General features: G+C 36.9%; 3 protein-coding genes across 3 annotated transcripts in view; 1 reads left to right on the top strand and 2 right to left on the bottom strand.

Moving 5' to 3' along the window:
* Positions 1 to 4,705: 4,705 nt before the first annotated feature.
* rsl24d1 (ribosomal L24 domain containing 1) lies at positions 4,706 to 9,727 on the top strand. Its single transcript, XM_079604677.1, has 6 exons — positions 4,706 to 4,951; positions 6,453 to 6,566; positions 6,907 to 6,979; positions 7,059 to 7,122; positions 7,775 to 7,860; positions 9,382 to 9,727. The coding sequence occupies exons 1-6, from the start codon at positions 4,871 to 4,873 to the stop codon at positions 9,447 to 9,449; spliced, it is 486 nt and encodes a 161-aa protein (XP_079460803.1). The 5' UTR covers positions 4,706 to 4,870; the 3' UTR covers positions 9,450 to 9,727.
* A 1,703-nt stretch (positions 9,728 to 11,430) lies between these two features.
* plex9.1 (PML-like exon 9.1) lies at positions 11,431 to 14,939 on the bottom strand. Its single transcript, XM_079604674.1, has 3 exons — positions 14,696 to 14,939; positions 14,457 to 14,519; positions 11,431 to 12,187 (listed from the first exon to the last, which is right to left on the bottom strand). The coding sequence occupies exons 1-3, from the start codon at positions 14,826 to 14,828 to the stop codon at positions 11,664 to 11,666; spliced, it is 720 nt and encodes a 239-aa protein (XP_079460800.1). The 5' UTR covers positions 14,829 to 14,939; the 3' UTR covers positions 11,431 to 11,663.
* Positions 14,940 to 15,853: 914 nt separating this feature from the next.
* The window catches only part of myo9ab (myosin IXAb), a 108,749-nt gene continuing 98,893 nt past the window's right edge, over positions 15,854 to 25,709 (bottom strand). The window contains exons 37-43 of the mRNA XM_079604649.1: positions 24,317 to 24,422; positions 24,107 to 24,238; positions 22,813 to 22,936; positions 22,198 to 22,251; positions 20,723 to 20,907; positions 19,754 to 19,893; positions 15,854 to 18,879 (exon numbers count right to left, since the gene is read on the bottom strand). Coding sequence (XP_079460775.1) covers positions 18,473 to 18,879; positions 19,754 to 19,893; positions 20,723 to 20,907; positions 22,198 to 22,251; positions 22,813 to 22,936; positions 24,107 to 24,238; positions 24,317 to 24,422 — 1,148 coding nt within the window. The 3' untranslated portion in view covers positions 15,854 to 18,472. The remainder of the gene's footprint in view (positions 18,880 to 19,753; positions 19,894 to 20,722; positions 20,908 to 22,197; positions 22,252 to 22,812; positions 22,937 to 24,106; positions 24,239 to 24,316; positions 24,423 to 25,709) is intronic.

Below are 25,709 nucleotides of genomic sequence, written 5' to 3'. Positions count from 1 at the left end.
TGGAGTACAATAGTGTATTTTCAGAGTGTCAGAATCCCAGTTTACCCATTCGCTCCAGTCTGTCTCCACTTTTGTGTCTTTAAACACTGTTTTTTGGGGTCGACAGCTTATAAATACTTTTTATTTTATTTGTTTTTTAGCTTGTTTGCTCATAAATGACGAGTAGGCAGCTTCACACAATACAAACTCAATGGAGACGGTGGGATTGTTCTCAGATCGTGACGCGTGTCGCTCTGTCTCCGTGAAAACCAGTCGCACCACTTCTTCAGATCCGAGTGCGATCCGGATCCGTGTGCCAAAAACCCTTTAAATATATAGCTTTACTGAGTCACAGATGCTCTGTCGGCTTCGGCAAACTTGCACAGTCCTTTCCAACCACTCTCCCTTCCCGGCCGGACCTGTCCGGAGGAATCCCGAAGATTAAAGTGTGTCCGGTCCGCTTTAGTGTATCCAGATGATGAATGTATTGCTTTACGCTAACGGACGTGTGTTTATTTGTGACAGAGACGGGGTTTCGTTCTGCTGTCTCTCTACCTCATCGCCCTCGTACGGGTTTGTGCCGTTCCTCGATTTCTACTGTTATTGTGATGTAAACACTGAATGTGTTCGCCGTATATAACCCAAAGAGTCCAGAAGTCCGGTGAAAACGGGAACACTTTACATCAAGGTTCAATAAGTTAACATAAACTAACAACATCTGGTAACATTAGTGAACTTACACACACACAATACACAATTTCCATTAACAAAGATTTATAAATGCTTTTAAAAATATATTGCAAGTCGTTAGCTAATGTGAACAAATGAGACGGTAACACTTTAACATGAAGTTACAATGAATAATAATCTTAGTTAATATTCATCAGCATTTATTAATACATTTTTAAGATCAGAAGTTAATGCGCTGCAAGAATATATTGCTCATTCATTGTTAGTTAACGCATTAGCATAACGGATGTTAACAAATGAGACCTAAATGTAGAGTGTTCCCTTTTCATTCTTTTCTAGTTCTGTGCCAGAATCTGTGCCAGAGTTTTTCAAACGTCTCTAATTTCACTCGAAAATATTCTGAAATATTTTTCCTTTTACTTAAAAATCCTAAAACTTTCCAGGTTTAAGTGGAAAAAAAACATTGTTTTTTTCAACGTGATCTTTTAAAACCTCACCCTACATATTTATTTTTGAACTTGAAGATACTAATATGAAAGTGGTGAACGCTGCTTTATACGAGATGCGGATCCTCAGACGAGTTTATTTCATTCAGTTCCTCATCTTGTGTTGTTCTACCTCCTGTTCAGTCGTGTAGCGTAGGAACGTTTCACGTTTGCCGAACGAGATCCGGTTGTTCCGATATCTTAAGGTTTTAAGCATGTTCGTTGAGTTAGCTGTGAGATTGCGCACACTTCGCGTTGTGGAGGATTCGGTTTTGATTCATTTTGGTTGTTCACATAAATTATCCTTTTGCTTCTTTAAAGGAATATTCTGGGTTCAGTCGAATGAAACCGTATCGACGGCATTTCATTACAACAGAAAATAATGCTGCGTTCACGCCATGTCTTAATTACCGCAGGACTGCAACCAGTCGCATTTTGCAACCATTTTTCCTGCCGGCACGATTAAAAGATTAAAGTGTTTTAATTTGCGGCAGAATTAATAACATTGCAGCGAATAGCATTAAAATTCAGCACATAATTCTCTGTTGTAAACCATATCAGATCAAATAACACTGACGTGGAAACCAGGAGAAACTGTCCCATGAGCGAACCAGTTATAGAAGGCTTTACAATTCACAAATCACCAACATTCACCGTGGATTTAATGTAGTAACACCAACTGTAACCATGGTATTGTGGCAGAAATAGTCGAATGTTTTTACATTATCCATTACAGGGTATCCGTAAAACCCTTTGAGAGTGAAATTCAGACTTTTACGTGCTACACACTTCTTTTTTTAGAACTTAAAAGCTCTAAATATTACCCAATTTAAATGTTATTTTTAATGTGATGATGGCCAAAAACATTATAAAGATTGTCCCCATTTGTAAAACTAAAAGTTTCAACACTTGGTGGTAAACAAAAACTTTTATTTAAAAATAAAAAGATATGAAATTACTGCTATAACCAGTAGATGGCGGCAGAGGAGCACAAATTAGCTTATTAGCTATATTTATATATTTGCTTATCCCTTATATATTTTTTTCCTCACATGTTTTGCTTTTGAATTTGTATTTAGACATTATAAAATCCATATTATATAATATAAAATCGTCAAGAATTCAATTTATGTCAAAGTTTGGCACCTTTTGTACTGAAATATGAAATAGAAAAAGTCGGTGCTCTTCGAAAATGACGAGTTTATACGTTGTAATTACAAGTTCTACAAACACGTCACGGCTTATCAGAATATTTACAGTAATGAAGACATGGCGTGAACCCACATTAAGTTAAATCTGTCCCTCAGATTGTTCGTTTACGGTAAGCAACCGAGTTATTACGGTAGTCAGTTTGAAATAATCATTTGTTGTTTATACAATACGAACTGAGGGACGACTTGAAATTTTCAAGCTTGTTTTTGTACCTTTTTTCTGCAAGATTTCTGTGGTGAACAAAAATAACCAAAAAAAAATAAAATAAAATCGGTGTACCGGTGATCGGTTCACCAAACTGAAAGCTTTATAAGACGTCGACGGCCTTATGCTATGGGAGGATCGTTTGCAATATGAATGATGTCTGATCCAAAGAATGAAATGGAGAAATTATACAGAGCTGTTACCTCCAAAGATAGAAACTATATATTTCTGTATACTTGAAAGTGCCAAAAAGAAACGCTTTTCAGCTTTACGTTCCTTTCCTCATGCTAGTTCCAGCGCTCATATTTTTGCGCGGGGTTTTCTTTGCTAGGCCTCCATTTTAGATTGTAGTGACGCGGCGGGTGTGACGCACGCTAGAATCCAAAGAGTTGTTTACTTCTTTCGCTGGGTTGAATTTATGATTTCAACATCGAGTATGATTGTGATCGTGTGATTTTTGAGTGTTTGTATGAAGTGTGGCTGAACTACATTTGCAGTATTTACTGTTGTGCGAACGATATTTTATAACGTGACTTGGGAAAAATATAATCATAGTTTTGAAACAACCCTTTAGATCGAGGTGACACAAAATCATCATGTCAGAAAGCAAATTAAATCTATACCAAAGATTGATACGGTCGCCCCTGTGTAGACTTGACTAGACTTTTGCTTTTGTAAAGTTGCATAATGTTTTGACTACGATCACGCATCTTTAAACCTTCAGAAAACCGGTTTTAAACACATTTTTTAGCGTATTGAAACCAAACCAAACCAATCTCAAACAAAGTGAATTTACTCCTGAATGTAAAACAAACTATCACAAAAACTTTGAATTAGGGCTGTAAATGTTTAAATATGCTCTGTATTTTTTCCAGTTTTTTAATTTTTTTATTATGAGTGATTTTGAACTTGTCATTTGTGTTTTATGTTTTGCTTGTTCATATTGAAGGATTTTGCTCATTGAATGTCCCTGAACAGCCAAAGAAATGTGTTTTATACTCTTGAGTCAGGAACTTTAATGGACTTTTAGTTTGATTTTTCTCATTATTTGCCTGTTGATTTATTATAATTTGTATTATGATTATTTAAGCCCCTCATGTTGAGCATGTTGTACCAGTTTGATTCCATTACATGCCAAAAAGTGGTCAGAACAATGCACATTATAATAAAATATTTCTCAAAAATAACTGTTTTATACCTCATTAATTTGCTTTAGTTAGTTAGTTAGTTAGTAATCACCCTCTTTTTAATGTCACGCTTTTTGTAAATGAGTTTAATGTTAGTTTGAATAGTAGGCTATTATTATTCTTAACTACATTAAAATATTAGATTTTTCAAATAGGCTATAGAACTACGGAATAAAGCAGTGATTGGAGAAACGAAGCTTTTCTAAACTATGAATCAACTGAACCGAGTCGCCAAATGATTCACTCGAAACGCCACACGATGGCGACCCCTGCTGGTCAGATCAGTGTAAATGCAATGAAAACTCGTGCAAACATTTAAAAAAACATATGTTTGATTGAAAGTGTATTAATTAACAAATCTCATCTATTACCATTAAATCTGAAGTGTCTGTATAATATGTGTTATTTAATTAATTAAATTGTAGGGCTTTTTGTTTTATGGAGCGCTAAAACGCTAAATCAACTAAAACGCTTCCTTTTTATTTTAGTCCCACAAATGTATCATTAAAAATGTCTACAAATTTATATCTTTTAAAAAATATATATAAATAATAATATAAAATAAAAAATAAGCAGCGAAACATTGGATTTTTGAAACGTTTCGAAACCCTTAATTACGACTTTACACAAAACCACTTAAAATTAAGCTATTAAAACAATTTGGATATAAAGTATGTGTCTAAAATTGGAATAATTCAAACAGAAGTAAAATAATCACAATAACTTCGGTCAGTGTATATACTGTAAAAAATCCATTTGAAGTTGAACTTTAAATGTCTAATCAATTTGGTTTTACAAGTCATGTCAACTCATATTATTTCCATTTTGTCTGGTTGAATCTCGTATATAACTTATAAAAATAAAGTTTTAGAAATTGTTCAAATTATTTCGATGAGTTAAAGTAACAGGGAAACATGCTTTATTAGTATTACTCATATTAAACTGTACAGTGTGAATGTGAGGTAATGCCACTCCGGGCCTCTCGGTGGCGCTAGAGCCTGCGCGCTGCGCGATGACGTCATCCACCGGAAGCGGAAGGAAAGCGTCCTCTTTTCCGCCTGTGTTCGCAGCGCTGCGACACATGTGCGAATTAAATAATAACAGTTGATCAAAATGCGTATCGAGAAGTGTTATTTCTGCTCGGCCCCGGTTTACCCGGGACACGGAATGATGTTTGTGCGCAACGACTGTAAGGTAAGCGCTCGATCGGTCAGTTACTGGCGCGCGCGCGTGTGTTTGTTTATATCGGACGGACGATGAGTGTCATTTCAACGATTAGTTTAACTTTGATGCTTCTTATTGTTTATTATTAACGAATGAAATGTGAATTAGGTGTTTTTGAACGAGTTCATATATTCATGTGTTTTTTATGAACGATTGTACGTGTCGACACTCGAGGGTAACATTTCAATATCATAATACATAACATGGAAACATGGAAATCATGTTTCATAACATTCATAAAATAAGTTTACATAATAGATAACAATTTAACTTCATCAGTAATTTAATAAAATATCTATTTATGCAATTTTATATACACTACCAGTCAAAATTTTGGATCGGTAAGATTTTTTAATGTTTTTAAAAGTCTCTTCAGCTCAGCAAGGTTACATTTATTTAACAAAAGCTTCGATTTCAGATAAATGCTGTTATTTTGAACTTTCTATTCACCAAATAATAATAAATAAATAATAATAAACTGATAATCATAAATGTTTCTTGATCATCATATTATACTGATTTCTGGAGGATCATGTGACACTGAAGACTGGAGTAATGATGCTGAAAATTCAGCTTTGATCACAGGAATAAATTACACTTTACTATATATTCACATAGAACACAGATATTTTACATTGGAATAATATTTCACAGTTTTACTGTATTTTTTTGTATTTTTAATCAAATAAATGCAGCCTTGGTGAGCAGAAGAGACTTTAAAAACATAAATAATCATATCGATCCATATCTTTTGACTGGTAGTGTATATTATGCTTGTCATTTTTTAATATAATATCATGTCCAGAATAAGGCTTTGTTTACACTGAAACGATCTGAAGAGAAAACGCAAAAGTGGCGTTGCGTTATCACTGTTTATTCTGCGTTTAGACGAGCGTTATGGGGGGAAATCTGCATATGGTGACGCAGAAGTGTGTGAGATTGGATGTAGTGTGCACTCCAGACGGCTAGGTGGCGATGTGGAGCACTGACAGTGAAAGAGACGCTCACACAGTTTGTCATGATTAATACGGTAAAGCTGCTGCTTTAACCCTCGCTGCTCTTCGCCTGTCGCTCAAAAATAACAGAATTATAGCATTAATTTCATTGACAAAAAAATTTAAATATTTTAGTTTGATAATGTTTAGTTATGGTCCTGTACTGGCGCATGCCTGTGACGTAAACGCGTACGCGACGCCTTCACTGTCTAGCAGACTTTTGCGTTTTTACCGTTTTTACCCTTTAGACGGGAACGCGACGGTGGAGCGTTTTTAAGATCTCCACACTGGAGGGGGTTTCACTTTTTTGCGTTTTTAAGCCCCAAAAACGCCGTCGCCGTGTAAACGAAAGGCACATCCCATAAAATATTTTTACGCTTTCACCTGCGAGAGTTCTCGTGTAAACAGGGCCTGAGACGCTGGTATCTCAGTCTGTGTTCATCCGTGTGAATCCTGACAGGTTTGTGGTTTTGAAGTCTTTCAGGTTCTGCAGATCCAAATGCCACAGAAACTTCAAGAAGAAGCGCAACCCGAGAAAGACCAGATGGACCAAAGCCTTCAGGAAGTCCGCGGGCAAAGAGCTGACGCTGGTGAGAGACCCGAGCGCCGTTAAACAGCGGTTCTGTGCGCGACACGGTCCCGGAGGCTGTGCTGTATCTTGATCTCGTTTGACTTGTGCTGCCTTGCCTTCATTTTAAGTTTAACCAACTGGAAATGTGAAGTTCCACTAAGCGACATCTTGAATATTTGAGTTGACTAAACTTAAAAAAGTTTTCATGCTGCCTTACATTTTTAAGTTGAAACAACACTTTTTTTTTGTACAGTGCATTTGTATTCTGGAACTGTTAAGTTCAGTGCACCGTTAAAACTGTAACCGTCTGAAAATGTGAAGGATTGTGACTGTAGTAATGCTGTGTGTGTGTTTGGCAGGATAACGCGCTGGAGTTCGAGAAGCGCAGGAATATTCCCGTCAAATACAACAGAGAGCTGTGGAGCAAGACCAGTGAGTGCGGCGGCTTTACCGTGGTATTAGTGAAGTAAACCTGGTCAACTCTTAATCTGAGTGTGTTTGTGTTCAACAGTGCTGGCGATGAAGAAGGTCGAAGTCATCAAGACCAAGCGGCAGGCTCGGTTCATCATCAACAGGTGAGCGCCGCGTCCGGGTTTGGTTTTTTGGGGGGTTTTTTCAATATTTTTATAAAATTTTTGGGATATTGCATAAAAAACCATGCCGAGAGCTTAAATTCTGAACGCGTGCATAATCCACTTATTCGCTCGGTTGTTGTCAGACATGTGACCCTGGAGCACAAACCCAGTCTGGAGTCGCACGGGTATATCTGTGGCAATAGCAACTATACATTGTACGGGTCAAAATTATAGATTTTTCTTTTATGCCAAAAATCATGAGGATATTAAGATCATGTTCCATGAAGATATTTAGTAAATGTCCTACCGTAAATATATAAAACATGTATTTGTGTAAGTGAATGCAGCACAATCGTGAACATAAATGCACAACTTTAAAGGAGATTTTCTCAATGTTTACATTTTTTTGCTCCCTCAGATTCCAGATTTTCAATAGTTGTGTCTCGACCAAATATTGTCCTATCCTAACAAACCACACATCAATGGAGAGATTATTTATCCAGCTTTCATTTTTAATTTAAAAATTGACCCATGTGACTGGTTTTGTGCCCAGGGTCACAGATGTGATGGAGGGAAAAGATCCCGATAGTTTGTCAGTAATGTGAGTCCTCGTGTGTTGGACATTGCCATAAACATTTCCATATTTGCGCAGGTTGAAGAAAGGCAAAGAGCTGGAGAAGGCGGCAGATATCAGCGAAGTCAAGAAAAACATTCACCTCATCAAAGCGCCACACGCAGGTAACACGCGCACACACACACACACACAGATATCATGTTTCAAACCGAGATCACAGTTTTCTCATGATTCTGAACAGACCGCTGAACAAAATAACATAATTTACTAAAGGTTTTGACAAAATGTTGCAGTGTTTTTAACAAATCCGGTTTCTGATCTGATTCAATGACTCATTCATAAACTAGGGGTGCATAGATACGAAAATTTTGGTTGATACAATAATTCTTTATATTTGATAATTTTTAACTAATTTTTGAGAGCCTGATTACAAAAACAAAACTCACCATTGTCTCAATCACACAATTATGATGTTCTCGTGATGATAATGTTATGTAGCCGATATGACAGACTGGTGTTGCACTCGACTGTATTCAAGCCGATAACGATAAGATGGCCGATATTTCGTGCATCCTTATCATAAATAGGGGTGTGGGATATTGTCAAATTATATCTCAATTTTTTTTCTGGGATTTTCTCTAACGATTATTAGACGATAGTTTATTGTGCTGGTACTTTGGCAGGTTTAGGACTATCGTGGACAGCCGGCTCACTAAAGTTATGGATATTCTTCATACTCTGTGTGCTGGTCCGTTCACAGCAGTGGCAGAAAATATTTTTTACAATATGTTTTCAATTGATTTTTACCTTTTATAAAGACATTTTTTTAAACCTAATTATATGCATGCATCATCTGTTGTCATTTTCATAAATGTAATCAAATTATATTATAAAAATAATAGTATTTTATCATATTATACTGTAAAAACACATAATTATAGTTGATTTTAGTTGATCATAACTAGAGATGAAATGGCACGAACATTTCATGATTATAGTTACAAAAATGATCACGTTTATCACAGAATCCTGTTCAATAAGTACAAATACTACACAATTAAATCAATTCACCAAGTTTTATGTAGAAAACCAGCAAATAACAAATCAAATTAGCATCAATATGCACCTTTTGATTACATAAACATTAAAAATGATGGCCAGATTTAAGAAGTGTCTTGCAACATGTTATCTACTAACATGTACAAGTTCAAATAAAGTTTTTATAAAACGACAAACCTTATTTCAGCCTTTAAATCGATATTCTTTTTTTATAAAAAAATAAAAATAAAAAGGCCCCATCCACACTACTGCGTTTTCGTTTAGAAACGGAGACCTTCTGCTACGTTTGCACCTCGCGTCCAGACTACAACGGCAAAAACGAAGACCTAAAACGGAGAAGTTTAGAAACGCTGCCGACCCCGTTTTGCGTTGTGAATCTCCGGAGGGCGTTAGAAACGAAAGACTTTTATCTGAAGTGTCACACTGGCGATTTACTTTTTTTTTTTTTTTTATCTCTCCTGTAGACATCAGTGTTTATATCCGAACTATAACCTTTTATCTCAGTACTTCTGTGATTATTTGAACGATTATAAGACAGAAATAATGATTCTGAGTGGTTGGAGATCTCCATCTTTTAAAGATTAATATTGCATCTGTTAAAGATCACGTCTGCCGTCTCTCTTCAGGTCAAGCCAAACAGCTGGAGGACAAGATGGTCCAGAAACTGGCCGAAGACGTGCAGATGGACGAGTGACACGAACACTTTACATCTGGACTTTCAGAATCTTTCTGCTGAAATATTGAGAACCCTGATCTACATAAACATGAATATTCATCAGAATCCGGGCGGAGTCAACGGGCCTCATTTGCATGTTCCTTCTGGAAAACACCTTCCTTCTGCTCTCGTGGCTGAAGATGATTCTGGACTTGAAGTTTTGTGTGTTGTAACTGTCCATAGAACTGACCATCAGCTCTTCAACTCTGTGGAATTTGTGCAAAATCTTAATTCCAATAAAAAAAACTTCAAATACATATTTATTTTTCATGTTTATAAATGTCTAGTTGCCACTGACATACAGAAAATCATATATATGAAGTTTAATAAAGTGAAATATACAAGAATTTTTTTTTGCAGATTCATAAAATGGTTCATATTTCCAGTTACTGAATAAAATGTAATTATGTAAGAATGTAGAAATGAAATTCTGAGTGTTTATATTCGTTCTGACACCTGAGATCAAGAAAGGGAAGCGACACCGGATGCAGAAAGTCATATATAGATAGTTTAATAAAGTGAAATCAAAAGGAACATAATTATCTTTTTTTTTGTTGCATAATTTTAGTTTAATTCCAAAACAAAGGAAAAGGCAAATTTAGCAGCTTCATAAAATGGTTCATATTTCCAATTACTAAAATAAACAACATGTGCGAATGTAGAAATGAAATTCTCTGAGATTATATTCGTTCTGACACCCGAGATCAAGAAAGCAAAACCTGATATTACAAACAGAAATAATACAAAAAGCTTTTAACACAGTGGCATAACTTACAGATGATTTAAATGATAAACATTATGAAACACGTTCAGTGTAAAATGAGGCACACATTGCACAATTATTGTTGCAAATTCAGTAAAGCACAGATTATATATTTAAAAAAAAACTTTTGAAAAATGAAAATATGAACCATAATTTATCCAAAAAAAATTTTTTTTTTACTTTTCATTATACAATTATTGCACCGTCTAAGCAGTATCTAAGCAGACGAAATTAAGTTGCTCTAAACTGAACAGTTCCAGAATAGAAATTCTGGAACTGTTCAGTTTAGAGCAACTTAATTTCGTTAACACACATGCAGTATTTTCAGCCAGGTCACACATTGCACAGATTATAAAAAACTTTTTGAAAAATGAAAATGATATGAACCGTAATTTATGAACCAGTGCTTGCATTAACCTATCAGCCCACAAAAAAAATTTACTTGGAAAAAAAAACTTGAAAAATGAAAATGATATGAATCATAATTTATCGATTTTATCTATAATTTTTTTTTTTTTTTTTTTACTTTTCATTATAAAATGATTGCACCCTCTATTTCTATTCTGGAACTGTTAAGTTTAGTGCAACTTAATTCCGGTAACACACACGCAGTATGTTCAGCCAGGGTACCGTACCGTGACATTATCACACATTGCACAGTTATTGTTGCAAATTCAAAAAAGCACAGATTAAAATAAAGCATAGAAAAAAAAAAAACGTTTTGAAAAAAAAAAATTATATGAACCATAGCGTCAGACTATCAGCCAAAAATTTTTTAATAAAAATTATACAATTATTGCACCACTAAGACACTGTTTATATTGTGGAATTAGTATTGAGTTAATACGGTAACCGCTGCATCGCCACAGGGTTGCTGGTTGTATCAGGGTTTCCACATGCAATATTAGTTAATATATTATAATAATATAATATAATAATAATATAATATATTATATTAACTTATGAACCGTAATTTATGGAGATGATTTGGTAAAATTTGTTTAACTTTTCCTTATAAAACTAAGGCACTACACTGTGAAAAAATAAGTGTTTGTGCTGCCTTGCCTTCATTTTAAGTTTAATCAACTGGAAATGTGAAGTTCCACTAAGCGACAACTTGAATATTTGAGTTGACTAAACTTAAAAAAGTTTTCATGCTGCCTTACATTTTTAAGTTGAAACAACACTTTTTTTTTTGTACAGTGCATTTGTATTCTGGAACTGTTAAGTTCAGTGCACCGTTAAAACTGTAACCGTCGCATTATTGCGATAGGGCTAATATAATTATATATTAACGTATGAACAGTAATTTATAGAGATGATCTGCCAAAAAAAAAAACGTAATTTTACGTTATAAAACTACTGCACCCACTCAGGCACTGTATATACGAGCGGTACCGGCGCCATCATCTGGTGGTGTACCGGCGCCTTCATCTGAGTGTGGTGGTGTGCCTCATCACGAGGCTCGGGCTGGGGTCCCACACGCGGTACAGCTCCTGCAGGGTCCGGGCGTCCTCCGAGGCGTCGTGTGCGCCGTACGGCTCGCGCAGGAACTGCTGGACGAGGAAGGGCTGCGAGTACTTCGGCAGCTGGAACATGTCCCTGCTCAGCGGCAGCGTGTCCACGCAGCGCGACACCACCCGCCGGAAGTCCTCCAGCAGGCCGAACTCCTCCAGGACGCGCCGCAGCACCGGCCAGTCGAAGCGCCGGCTGTTGTGGCCCACCAGGAAGGGCCCGCCGAAGCCCCCGAGGAACGCGATGAAGTCGACGAGCGCGCGCAGGTGTGGGACGGTGGGGACGGGCCGCCGGTGGAAGAGCAGGGACCGGCCGGACACCGTGAGGCCCGTGACCCGGGACGCGCCGTCAGTGATGCTGCAGCGCGGCAGGAGGTACGCGTTAAACGTCTGGTTCCCGCTGAGGGCCGACAGCTGCACGATGTCACACGCAGACGTGTCTGAGGACGGAGAAACACGTTTCAGGCGTTATGACATTCATATTATACTTATGCATTTAATATTACACTTTTTATTATTTTTTTACAGTATTTTACTGTAGACTTGCATGGATTGTTTTAAACATAATATTTTGCACTGATAGTTAACAAATTAATTTTCTTTAGGCATTATGGGATGGCATTTTGATTTATTGTATATATATTTGATACTTACTAAAAAAAATTGTTAGTTCACTTTAAAAAAAACTTTTGCTGATAGTTTACTCACCCCGATGTCATCCAAGATGTCCATGTCTTTCTTTCTTCAGTCGAAAAGAAATGAAGGTTTTTGATGAACACATTTCTCCATATAATGGACGTCAATGGGCCCCAAACGGGTCAAGGTCCAGATGACAGTGTCAGCGCCGCTTCAACGGGCTTTAAACGACACCAGACGATGAATACGGGTCTGATCTAGCGAAACCATCGTCATTTCAAAAATAAATAAAAAAGTTTAAGTTTTATAAGCACAAGCGCTCGCCTTGCTCTGTGATGCGCGTTCGTGACGTCACGTAATACGCAGTTACGTTGAAAAGGTCACGCTTCTGTGAAAAGTAAAACATTTCTGTCCTGGCGAAAATGTTCTTTTAGGCTTTTTAATATTACAACACCAGGATACACACACGAGATGGGCATTTAAACGATAAACTGACACAAAGACATTTGAATATGTGTGTATGGTCCTCCTTCCGCACATCTGTAAACACTGACTCGTCAAGCGTGACCTTTACAGCGTAACTGCGTATTACGTGACGTCACGAACGTGCATCACAGAACAGAGCAAGACGAGCGCTTGTGCTTATAAAACTTAAACTTTTTTAATTTATTTTTGAAATGACGATGGTTTCGCCAGATAAGACCCGTATTCATCGTCTGGTGTCGTTTAAAGCCCGTTGAAGCGGCGCTGACACTGTCATCTGGACCTTGAACCGTTTGGGGCCCATTGACGTCCATTATATGGAGAAATGTGTTCATCAAAAACCTTCATTTCTTTTCCACTGAAGAAAGAAAGACATGGACATCTTGGATGACATCGGGGTGAGGAAATTATCAGCTAACGTTTTTTTTTTAAAGTGAACTAATCCTTTAAGGGGTAAATATATTCTCTATCTCAACATTATTTTTCTCCTGGCTATAATAATTGTCTCTTGTTTATTGGTACAATAATTTTGATTAGTTTTGGAGTGGCAGTGATTTGCAGCTGGTAATGGATGGTAAAGAGGTTCTATTGAGTAAGACAGTGACCTATCTTAAAAATAATTTAACAAATGAACGTAAACTAGTTAATTTTTTAGATATGTGAACTTAGTTCATTTAAAAAAAAAAAAAAACTATGAACATGAACTAGTTCATTGTCATCTGTGTGAACTGAACTTTGAGCTAGTTCTTTTTAAGTATAAACTGGCACAACACTGGTGACAGTTCATCAACCCCCGATGTACACACACCTCAGCACACACACCCACACCTCAGCACACACACACACACACACACACACACACACACACACACACCTCAGCCTACAGGCCTTGATCACGATCAGCACCTCAACTACACGGCCATTGGGAAAGATGGGTGGAGAACAGTAAAGCTAATGTCTTTGCTCCTTCAAATACCTTGGGTTATTTTCAATCCTACACTGTATTTAACAAGTTTTTTTCATTAGGCATTAGCGGATGGCATTTCGATGTTTTATACTTTTTTTGGTTTTTACAATATTTTACTGTAGAATTAGATGCATTGTGTGTTTAAATATATGATATTTTTCCACATATAATTATATTGGGTGAATGTTGCTCATACTTTAAACGAATTAGAAACTAATTATAATATCTAATAAAAAATTAAATCCAATTATTATTGCCGGTAGTACATATATCACACATAAATATATATAGTCAATCATAACAAGTTTTTACTTTCATAATAATTCATTCATATTCAGTAATATATCAATCTATAAAACAGGAATTGATTATATAAATCATAATATATTTATCTGAGGCATATATGACATTACATAGGCTTAATGTTCAACACATCTGCATAATATTCATTAGATTATTGATGTTATCACGTGAAAGTGACACTTGTGTAGTCTAAAAATGGCAAACAAACTTCACATGATCTAGTAAAAGCTCGCTGTATAAGTGTGTTAAAGCTGTATAAGTGTGTAAAAGCTGTATAAGTGTGTAAAAGCTGTATAAGTGTGTGTGTAAGAGAGTTATACCCAGTCCAGTGGTTTCCAGGTCAAAAAACACTGGCGTCTCCTCGTCGACTATCATGGCTTTATCTGTCGAAACAAACCATTACAATACAATACATTATGCTTTATTAATGTTGTTAAATCTTGTGTCACTGCTGTTCTTCATAGTGAATCTCTGCGACACAAACAACCGCATATTGTAATCATAGCTTTAGTTTGAAACATATTGAACAAATATGACAGGAGAAAGCACGCGAACTCACCGCTCGGGCTCGCGCTCCACCGGAACAACCTCAGCAGGGCGCGCGTGACCGCGCTTATCAACCACATGAGCTGATCGATCAGCGACAGTTTGGGTTTATTCCCCGCAGATTCGACGCGTTTAGACTCTTTCATTTTGTCGTCTCGGATCAGTTTCGTTTCTCCTGAATCTCCTCAGCGATCACATTCGCTTTGAGTACGAACACCGATGACGAATCCATGCGCAATAAGCGCTCCGCCCTCACGAGGACTTGACTGCAAACGCTCACCATGGCAACTGAGGTTTCTGTTTGTTTCCACAGTTGTTTCTTAAGTTTCTGTTTGTTTCCACAGTTGTTTCTTAAGTTTCTGCTAATACCACAGTTATTACCGCGTTTTCATACAAAACAAACTTGTATAAACCAGACCACAACGCATTGTGATTTTACTGTATATCTACTATTATACTGTAAATAATCTCACAATTTTAATGTGTAAGCGGCTAGGCTAGTGCGGTGCCAGAACATTATTTTGAGTAATAATTTTAGTCATGGAGAAATTGGTTTGATATTAAAAGTAAAACTTAAGCCACATTGTTAAATCAAGTGCTGTTCTGCCCAGCAACAGACACGCCCACTTCTGACGCGTGACTGGAGTTCTTCTAGTGACCGACGATATCGTGAAAAATAAGTTGGAAAAAACATCTTTGAACGTAATAATAGCATCTACTTTATCTTGTTTCTATAGATTTTTTAATTGTATTTTATAAGGAACTGCCTGGAAATAACATAAAAGTCACAGAAATGCAGGTCTAACGTGTTAGAAGGCAAGCCAGTTCAGAATGGACTAAGTTATTTACTTAAAATAGCTAAACATAGGCTAGTTAAAGTGGATTAAATAATTAACACATGATGACAACAACACATCATGAAATCTTTCGTTAATTTTACAGATTACAGAAAGGCGCGTCCATTGGTTTGATATTAAACACTTTAGACATTTGTTTCGACAAATTATAAATTATATAATGTTAATTGTTATACTGTCAAATTATAATGATATTATATAACGTTAATTGCTAAATACTGAAAGAAAGATATTATCCACCCTATTATTAAATACATTCTCTGCCAGGACAAATAAGGAAAAGATATGCCAGGTTTATTTATTTTTTTAATAAGACAATGATTATGTTCATTTTTCTTTTTACATCCTTACACATTAAAGAAATATTACACAAATTGCACCGTTTACAACTGCGCTCACGAGAGCACAAAAACAAAATCCAAAAAGCACAAATTTGTTTAGACTTACTCAGTCCATCAAAACACACAGCGCAGGTTCATTCAACATAAAATAAGATATTACATCCCTCAAATGACATCCCTTGTTTTCAAACATACAGAAACATACTCAAGTGCGTGATCGCAAACGCTTCTAGCTACGCAGGGTCACGTGTCTCTGCGGATAGCGCGCGCTTACAGCTAATTAGCATAATAACGGTCAGTTATTTCTTTCGGGTCAACTACTGACGACGAGGGACAGTTTGAGGAGAAATAAGTTAATGTTAGACTGTCAACATGTTAGCTAGCTAGCTAAATCCGGTTTAACGACAGACATTTGAAGGTAAGTACTAAAGCCACACAGTAGTAATATATGTTAAATATGTACGGAACTGCATTCGGGTTTGCGTATTTGCATAGAGTATGTTTCTGGCCTTAAACATGATCTTAAATACATAAGCTGTAAAAGAGAAACTTTGACAATAGTGTAGCATGCTACAGTGATTACATTCACTTATGCAGGACGCAACAAACAACCGCTTCCTTCTCACCGCCTGTTTTTGAGCATTAGTGGACTTAAGGTTAAGATAGTACCCAAGTATACTTGTCAAAACATAAAAACATAGCTTAAGTCTTTTGTGACATTGCACCATGGGTGATGGTTTATTTCAATAGGCTATGATATGACATAAATATAGACATAGATATATGTAATAACTGCACATCAAAAAGGAGTAAACAGCTTCTGGAGACACATTCCCTGCACATAAACAGCAACTGTGTAAACTTACTATAGTTTATATTAAAGCTTCGAGCTTTATGCTGATATGTGTCCTTGTTTTATATGAACTTTACTGCTATAAATGGGTATTTTAATGTCAGATTAAAGGGTTAAAAACACAGCAGAGGACCCTGTTTTAGATGTGTGTGTGATAAATTAGCCCTAAATCAAAACTACACTGCAAAAAATGCTTTTTTTACTTAGTATTTTTGTATTGTTTCCAGTCCAAATATCAAAAAATTCAAGATGCATTTCAAAATTAAGTGAGTTTTTGCTTAAAACAAGAGAATGTTTAATAAAAATGATATGGTTTCTGCTTGAATTAAGTTTATTTTTCTGACCCAAATGGCAGGTAATTTTTCTTGTTTTAAGCAAAAACTCACTTAATTTTGAAATGCATCTTGATTTTTTTGGATATTTGGACTGTAAACAATACAAAAATACTGAGTTTTTGCTTAAAACAAGAAAAATTACCTGCCATTTGGGTCAGAAAAATAAACTTAATTCAAGCAGAAACCATATTATTTTTTCTGACACCATTGGCAGAAACATTTTCTTGTTTTAAGCAAAAAGTATTTTCCCCCTAGAAAACAAGACATAATATCTTATTCTATACTACTATAGTAAATGCATCTTGATGTAATAATTTTTTTTTATATATATTTGGGCTGGAAACAAGGCAAAAATAATGCATTTTTTGCAGTGTAAAAGTTTAACCAAAAAGAGAACTCCGGATGGCACAGTGGAACATTACACCAAAAAATATATTTATATACTTAAATTTCACAATAAAATATCAGCATGTATAAAACACAATATACTTTAAAAAAGCAATTTACAAAAAAAAAGACAAAAAAATTATTCAAGTCCTGATTTTGTTGCACGTAACACTGAAGGAAAAAACAACGAAACAGTGATTAAAACTACAGCAAAGAATCATGGTACAAACACACTTGACTTTTCATCCCTATTCATCCTTTTTGATTTTCCATCTGAAGAGAAAACGTGTTTCTGGAACCAAAAAAAAAGCGAAACCGTGGATGAATCTCACTATTACACGCCCGGGTCAAATTTCACCCCGGAATCAAAACGATTTTGCATAAAGAAAAGCAAGATTGTTTGCTTTATGCAAAAAAAAAAAAATTATTTTCAGGACGAAATAAGCCGTGGACGTTGTGCGTGTTTATCAGACTCACCCATAAGAAACTCAACATACAGAGACGGACACCAGACTCACACAAGTTTTCGATCTGCAACACAAAAAGACGTTATTTTTTCACACGGGTCAACCAGCAGCGCAGGGATCCCAGCTATTTACACGACTCACTCGACCCTTATCAATAATATAATGTTATTTTACATATTTAGCACTTTATCAAAGGTTTTAATCATAGAGTGAAAACAATGGTAGCAATACGGCATGCAGTCAGTTGAAGTCACGTGACCTCTCATTGGCTCAGTTCTGTAAACATGAAAATGGACATCACAGGTTGATTAAAAATCGCTCTTTCCCAGTTCAACTGTTCTTAGAATCTGTTGTGAAGGACGGACCGGTCCAGCAGGTCCACTTTACAGTCAGTAGGTCGTAGATACGGGTGCGTTCATCTTCGTACGCCGTACTTTTGTTCATTAACAGGACTGTGCAGTGAAAGGCTGTGATGGTTGATCTCTCTTTCACTTCAAATGTTATTCAGACTTTTATTGGCGGTACCAGCTCCTGTTGGACAGCATCATGATCACACCATGAATTCATTACTCCCGTACAGCACTAAAGGCTGAGAGGAACCAAACTCGTGGTCTCGTCTGCGGACGCCTGCTTCCTCGCGGGACTTTGGCGGGCAGCTTCGGTTCCCTCGGGGTCGTGGACGGGTCTTCTCGGAGCTGGAGGCACATCGGGTGTTCAGGGAAGCCTGTTCTAAGCCGTCCTGGTCGGGGAGAATGTGCAAATCCCCACCGGAGGAGGCGGAGGAGAACAGAGGCCCGGAAGAGGAGGAGCGGAGCCGGTAGTGAGGCGTCTCGGAGGACAGCGAGGCCACGGCGGAGTCCACAGAGTCCAGGGATTCGGGCTGGCGCCGTAAACCACGTCGGCTTTTCGACTCGGACTTCCTCCAGCGTGTGGCCGACAGCGTGCCGGTGAGTCTTTCTAAAAAGGAGACGTTTGACACTGCAAATCACGTGCAAAACCGCTCACGGAAAAACTACAATTCTGTCATCATTTACTCGCCTCTCAAATCTAGTGGTTTCTGTCCCTCCATTTAAACTGTGTGTCTTTTTCAGTTTTTATTTATTTATTATTTTGCCTGTGTTAATGCAAACTGTATATATTTTGGCACAGGTGTGTATTTTTGTTGGAATTTTACTATTTCACCCCCATTTATTTTAATAAATCTATTTTGCACTAGTAACACACAATAGTTCCTCTCAGGACCTTCAGAACAAACATGTCCCTGCAAAAAAACCTGCACCTTTTAATCCCAGGGCCATTTAACTATAAAATTAAGCAATCTTTGTTAAAAAACTTTCATTCTGTTAGCAGGGCTTCACATTTTTATTTTTACTATTTTTACCAGTTGGTGCCATTTTCTCAGATTTGGCAAATAAAGCAAATACATATAAAATACTTTATTCCTGGTTTCTGATTATGCATATTATAAAGCCAATTGGATAAATTATGCAGCTATAATTGTGTGTGTTGTTTAATCCAAGTCTTGTGAAGAGATATAATTGCTTTATATGATGAACAGATTCAATTAACTTTTATTCACATAAGCACACACATAGACCACATCATATATCATTGGTTAGATGTGAATAAAAGGCAAAAAATAAATCTGTTCATCAAGACTTTAATTAAACCGCTTGATTCAAATTGATTAGTTTTACAATGACTATGACCTTTTTGAATCTTCTCAGGTTGTGTTTCAAAGATCAACTAAAGTGTTATCGGTTTGGCACGACGTGAGTGTGAGTAAATGATGACAGAACTCTTTAAAACTTCCACAAAACGGCGCCGTTACCCCATTGATCGGACATGGCACCTTCCGACTCCATGAGGTTTTCCGAGCTGTCCGCTGTCCCGATAGACGCTTCCGACTCCAGCATCTCATCATCAGACGCTCTGGGATCCAAAGCCAACATCTCATAGGTTAGTTCTTCCCTAAAATGAGTGAAAAACAGGTGTGAATGAAAATAATAAATCCGCTCCACCACACTTCTGATGTCTTGTTTTGTTGTGTTTTTATGTGGGGCGTTTGGTTCATGTTTCATGTCTTATCATGCGATTCCCTGTGTTAGTCATGTGATTATTGTGTCATGTTATCATTGGTCCCTCCCTTGTCTTGTCATTAGTCTTGTGTGTATTTATGCGCTCATGTTTGCCACATGTCCTTGTCGAGTATTGTTTGTGTAACCTCTGTTCATGTTCATTCTTTGTTTTACGTTTGATATTGTTGTGGAAATAAATGCTGCACTTGTGTTCGCCAAGCTCGCCTCCACTGGATTTGTTACAATTCCTCAAAATATGATTATGTTCCAAAAAAAAAAAAAAGTCATACATATATCTGAATGATATTCTTACAGTGGATCGGAGAGATCATTTGAAATATTAAACCAGTCATAACCTGTTCTCATTCACTGTGTGTGTGAATGGGTTTAACTTGCGAAAATACAATAAAAATAATGGGTCAAACTTTATATTAGGTGGTCTTACCTACTACGTACTTATCCATTTGATAATATATACTTATGTTTGTGCATTGTAATTACATTTAAAGTACTTGTATTTGTAGTTACACCGTTAATTTTACCCGTAACTTTAAGATTTATAATCCTAACCCTACTTTACTCCTCAACCCAACCAAACCTCAAACTCGTACGGAATAAATGTGGGGATTTTCCAAAACAACATTACAATATCAACATAACAACATAATGTCAGTACATAGAAACATTATACGATAATCATGATGCAAAAGGTGTTTACGAACTTCTCTTTCTGCAGGTTTTCTATCTGCATAGTCAAAACTTTCTCTTCGTGCTGCATGGCGGCTTGCTGCTGCTCGCTCAGCCCAGACTCCGCCCCCTCCTCGCTTGGCTCCTCCCCTTCTGTCATCCGCGGGCTCAGTGGCGGCGAGGGCGTGTGGCGACCGCTTTTGCGTAAACGGCTTTTACCCTGAAGAGAACAGCAAACTGGAGCATAAGCAGCGAGTAATCAACGAGGTAAAGCTGAAATCACGCTAGACTTTGCGAAATTACTGCAACGTGTAGAAAATTTGATATGAAGCTCTAGTGCGTCTGTTTTTAAAAACTAATAATAATAAATTGTAATTTAGTTTTTAAAAGTCAAAATTTGTAAGCTTTACTATAAAAGCGAAAAGGTTAGTAGAGAAGTTATATAAAAAAATATTTAGTTGTTTAAAGTCCCTCTGTGGTGAAACTCAAGCTTTTAATGTTGTTTATGTGTCTATGTGGTGTTATTAATATGCAAATCATGTGTAAATTCATAAGTCGAGTATTTTCTGCTTAAAACTGCAGTGAACCAAAGACAGTCTCAAAAACACGGTTTGAAATCGCTGGTGTTTCTGACGTCACACACTACCTTGTAACCAATCAGATCAACGTGTGATCGTCAACCAGTGGATCTCTGAGTGAGTGAGTGAGTGGAGGCGGGGCTCATTTGCATATTCATAGAACCACACATACTAAATGAGCCAAGGGTGTCGAGTTACATTCAAGATATTTTAAGGCATGAAGACATTTTTTTAAGGAAAAAAACTTCTAAATATGTCATTCTGGTGATCAAAGATGAGTTTTAAGGGATAAAATTATTGACTGCAGGGCGACATTAAATGTTAAATTTCAATTTCAATCAATTTCGATTGTATTCCAGAAGGCAGGGCATATTATGAAATTAAAATGTATGTATAATTACAGCCTAAATTTTTGTAACACATATAGACAATAATTATTAAAATGCTTGCACACACATACGGTATTTGCATGTGAATGAATAACACAAAGTCTAGCATGACCACACCTTACATGAGGGAGACAGACGGCACTGCAAGTGAGACGCAACTCCCTAAACACACACACACACACACTAACACACAGTCACTGAGCTTTACCTTTTTAACTGCGTTTGGCTGTGTAATAACAGCGAGATGCAAATGCAGGAGAAATAAAAGAGGAAATGTTAGTAATTCGGCAGCATGTCGCATGTGTGGTTAAAACAAGACAAAAAAACAAACAGAACGTGACATTTAAGCACATCATCTGGACCGTACTCTCCTCCGATCACCTCTCACAGCCAATCACACGACAGCATTTCATAGTAAGCGTGAGCGTCTTCAACGGGCCCAAATAAACACGGCATCAAACCACGGATGGCAACTAGCGATGCTACACTGACTGACATGAACTAGCCGTGTGACGTCACAGATGTTTCGGCGTGGATACATACCAGAGTGGCAGTTCTTGTAATGCCAATAAACCTAACCGCAATTAGTACTGGTTTCTGGAAGAGGAGGATGGGGAGAAGGGGAAGGAGTGAAGGGAAGAAAACAGGATTAGTGGAATGTCTGTCTGGAAACAGAATGGGGACGTGAAGATGTACGGCACTTTCCATGAATGCGGTATAAAATAAGACTTGGGGGGAAAAAAGGCTTTTTTTTTTTTTACTTTTTCAGCAAATGAAAGGAGCTGCTTAACCTTCAGAAAATGCTGATAGTCCACATCTGAGAAGGTCAAACTTGATGTTGTATTGATGGATGGATGGATGATGGATGGATAGATAGAAGATAGATAGACCGATATAGATAGATAGAATGGATGGATAGACAGATGGATAGATAGATAGATGATAGAATTAATTTTTATCTAAAATATTCAGTAGTTCTGAACACATGGGTTTGTGCCTCAACAGTTGATGGCACTCAGGAGGAGTGTGTACTGCATGCATGGAAAGTGACGTGTCATAAAAAGGGGCGGGACTAAAACATGAAGTGTGTGTGTGGCAGCATCGGGTGCAGATCGTGTGTGTGTGTGTGTGTGTGTGTGTGTGTTGTATTTCACTCACCATCGAGCGGCGGATGTGTGTCAGGCGACTCTTGGCTTTGCTCTCAGCGAACTCCAGTGTGTTGATGTCCTTCAGACGAGCTTTATATTTCCTCATCTGCTCACAGATGATCAGCTCCACACACCTGAGGGGAATTAATTACATCCAATTCACAGTTATTTCTATAACGCTTTTCACAACACACATCGTTACAAAGCAGCTTTACAGAAAGTGCATGAGTCCACATTATAATTTAGAGTGATGTGTTATCAGAGGAAACTGTCTAAGTTATGTATTTCAGAAATATACATATACAAAATCACAGTTAGCGAAAAATGGGTTAATTTAAGCAATGCAATAATTAAATGCAGAAACTCATAGATCATAAAGCTCATAGAAGTAATGAATACTTGGTGTTAACAAATAATTATGACATTTAGAAAATGTAGCATTGGTGTGTGTTCATTCAGAGTAATAAACATTAGAAAAAATTACAGTTTCACACAAAATTGTGCATTGATCATGCGCAATAACCATTTCAGCTTTAACTGGATGCTTTTTATTGATGCATAGTAGACGTGTCACAATATATCGCAATACAAAACTGCAACAATATGTATCGTGGATAATGTAATTCACCCAAAAATGAAAATTTCTGTGTGAAAAATTCAATTTTTCAGAATTTTAGTGTCAGTTCTTCATTAAACTGCTGTATATAATGTTGAATATAGTGTATAATAATGCACTGGGGGAATATGTGTGTGTCCTGATAATGCCAGATCTCTGATGTTACCAGTAAACAGTGGCCGACATTATTGTAAATATATCTAGTGAGTGACAGAGATCGAGCATATCTACAATAATTCTGTGTTTTTAGCTTCAGAATCATGAATATTGTTATTCTGGTGTCTCTATTGTCCTATAAGTCCAAGAATATTCATTTACTCACACAATGTAAAACCAAATTTAGCATTTTAATCAACAGTTAATTTTTTTGTGAACCTTTTATCATACGTCTCGAGTATCGCAATAATATCGTATCGTGAGTTCAGTATCGGGATATGTGTCGAATCGTGACGTGAGGGTATCGTCACACCCATATTCATTACTGTAGTGATCACAAAACTTAACATATAGCACATTCATCACTGGTAGAATATTAAATATTTCAATGCAAGCATTTCAAGTCACATATTTATGCCCAATTTCGATGTTTTTATTATTTTCACACCAGATTTGGAACATTGTGAGCAGAATTTTAATTTTTTTTGTATATTTTGTTGTATAAAAATGTATTTTTCTGTTGGCATCTTACGCAGTGGTCTTGCCGATGTCCCGGACGCTCTGTAACGGGTCCGTGGTGTCGGGGCAGCGCAGGATACAGGGCGCAAACACGATGGCCAGCGCGTTCGCAGACATGCGGTTCGTCTCCTCCTGGAACGAGATCCTGAAACAAACACACAACACATGAAGCACGCTACACACAGAGCAAAAGCAGGACTAGTGTGAGGTCGAAGTGTCTCACCGGACCAGGTGGAAGACGAGTCTCTCCAGTGTGCTCAGGTGAGTTCTGCTGAGCTGATCGATGATCGAGTACACCCCCTGAACCAACTCACGCTTATCCTGCAGACCTGCACGACAACACACTGCGTTATATACATGCAAATCAGAGAACACACTGCGTTATATACATGGAAATCTGAATTCTCACTGCATTATATACATGCAAATCTGAAAACACTGCGTTATATCCATGCAAATCTGAATTCACACTGCGTTATATACATGCAAATCTGAATTCACACTGCGTTATATCCATGCAAATCTGAATTCACACTGCGTTATATACATGCAAATCTGAAAACACTGCGTTATATACATGCAAATCTGAATTCACACTGCGTTATATACATGCAAATCTGAAAACACTGCGTCATGTCCATGCAAATCTGAATTCACACTGCATTATATACATGCAAATCTGAATTCACACTGCATTATATACATGCAAATCTGAAAACACTGCGTTATATCCATGCAAATCTGAATTCAAACTGCGTTATATACATGCAAATCTGAATTCACACTGCGTTATATACATGCAAATCTGAATTCACACTGCATCATATACATGCAAATCTGAATTCACACTGCGTTATAACCATGCAAATCTGAATTCACACTGCGTCATATGTATACATGCAAATCTGAATTCACACTGCGTCATATGTATACATGCAAATCTGAATTCACACTGCGTCATATGTATACATGCAAATCTGAATTCACACTGCATTATAATACAACATGCAAATCTGAATTCACACTGCATTATAATACATGCAAATCTGAATTCACACTGCGTTATATACATGCAAATCTGAATTCACACTGCGTTATATACATGCAAATCTAAATTCACACTGCGTTATATACATGCAAATCTGAATTCACACTGCGTTATATACATGCAAATCTGAATTCACACTGCGTTATATACATGCAAATCTGAATTCACACTGCGTTATATACATGCAAATCTGAATTCACACTGCATCATATACATGCAAATCTGATTTCACACTGCGTTATAACCATGCAAATCTGAATTCACACTGCGTCATATGTATACATGCAAATCTGAATTCACACTGCGTCATATGTATACATGCAAATCTGAATTCACACTGCGTTATATCCATGCAAATCTGAATTCACACTACATTATAATACAACATGCAAATCTGAATTCACACTGCGTCATATGTATACATGCAAATCTGAATTCACACTGCATTATAATACAACATGCAAATCTGAATTCACACTGCATTATAATACATGCAAATCTGAATTCACACTGCGTCATATGTATACATACAAATCTGAATTCACACTGCGTTATATACATGCAAATC

Source organism: Phoxinus phoxinus, assembly GCF_949152265.1.
Source record: "Phoxinus phoxinus genome assembly, chromosome: 25".
NCBI lineage: Eukaryota > Metazoa > Chordata > Actinopteri > Cypriniformes > Leuciscidae > Phoxinus > Phoxinus phoxinus.
Note: the sequence above shows the minus strand (reverse complement) of the source record. Positions and strands in the feature narration are given on the sequence as shown.

Bases quoted from the DNA above. Each gene is read 5' to 3' on its own strand.
- plex9.1 (XM_079604674.1), bottom strand. From the start codon at position 14,828: ATGAAAGAGTCTAAACGCGTCGAATCTGCGGGGAATAAACCCAAACTG. The intron at 14,520-14,695 runs GTGAGTTCGCGT...TTGTTTCGACAG, and splicing joins GTGGAGCGCGAGCCCGAGCG to ATAAAGCCATGATAGTCGAC. The intron at 12,188-14,456 runs GTATAACTCTCT...CTCCGTCCTCAG, and splicing joins CCTGGAAACCACTGGACTGG to ACACGTCTGCGTGTGACATC.
- rsl24d1 (XM_079604677.1), top strand. From the start codon at position 4,871: ATGCGTATCGAGAAGTGTTATTTCTGCTCGGCCCCGGTTTACCCGGGA. The intron at 6,567-6,906 runs GTGAGAGACCCG...TGTGTTTGGCAG, and splicing joins CGGGCAAAGAGCTGACGCTG to GATAACGCGCTGGAGTTCGA. The intron at 7,861-9,381 runs GTAACACGCGCA...GTCTCTCTTCAG, and splicing joins CATCAAAGCGCCACACGCAG to GTCAAGCCAAACAGCTGGAG.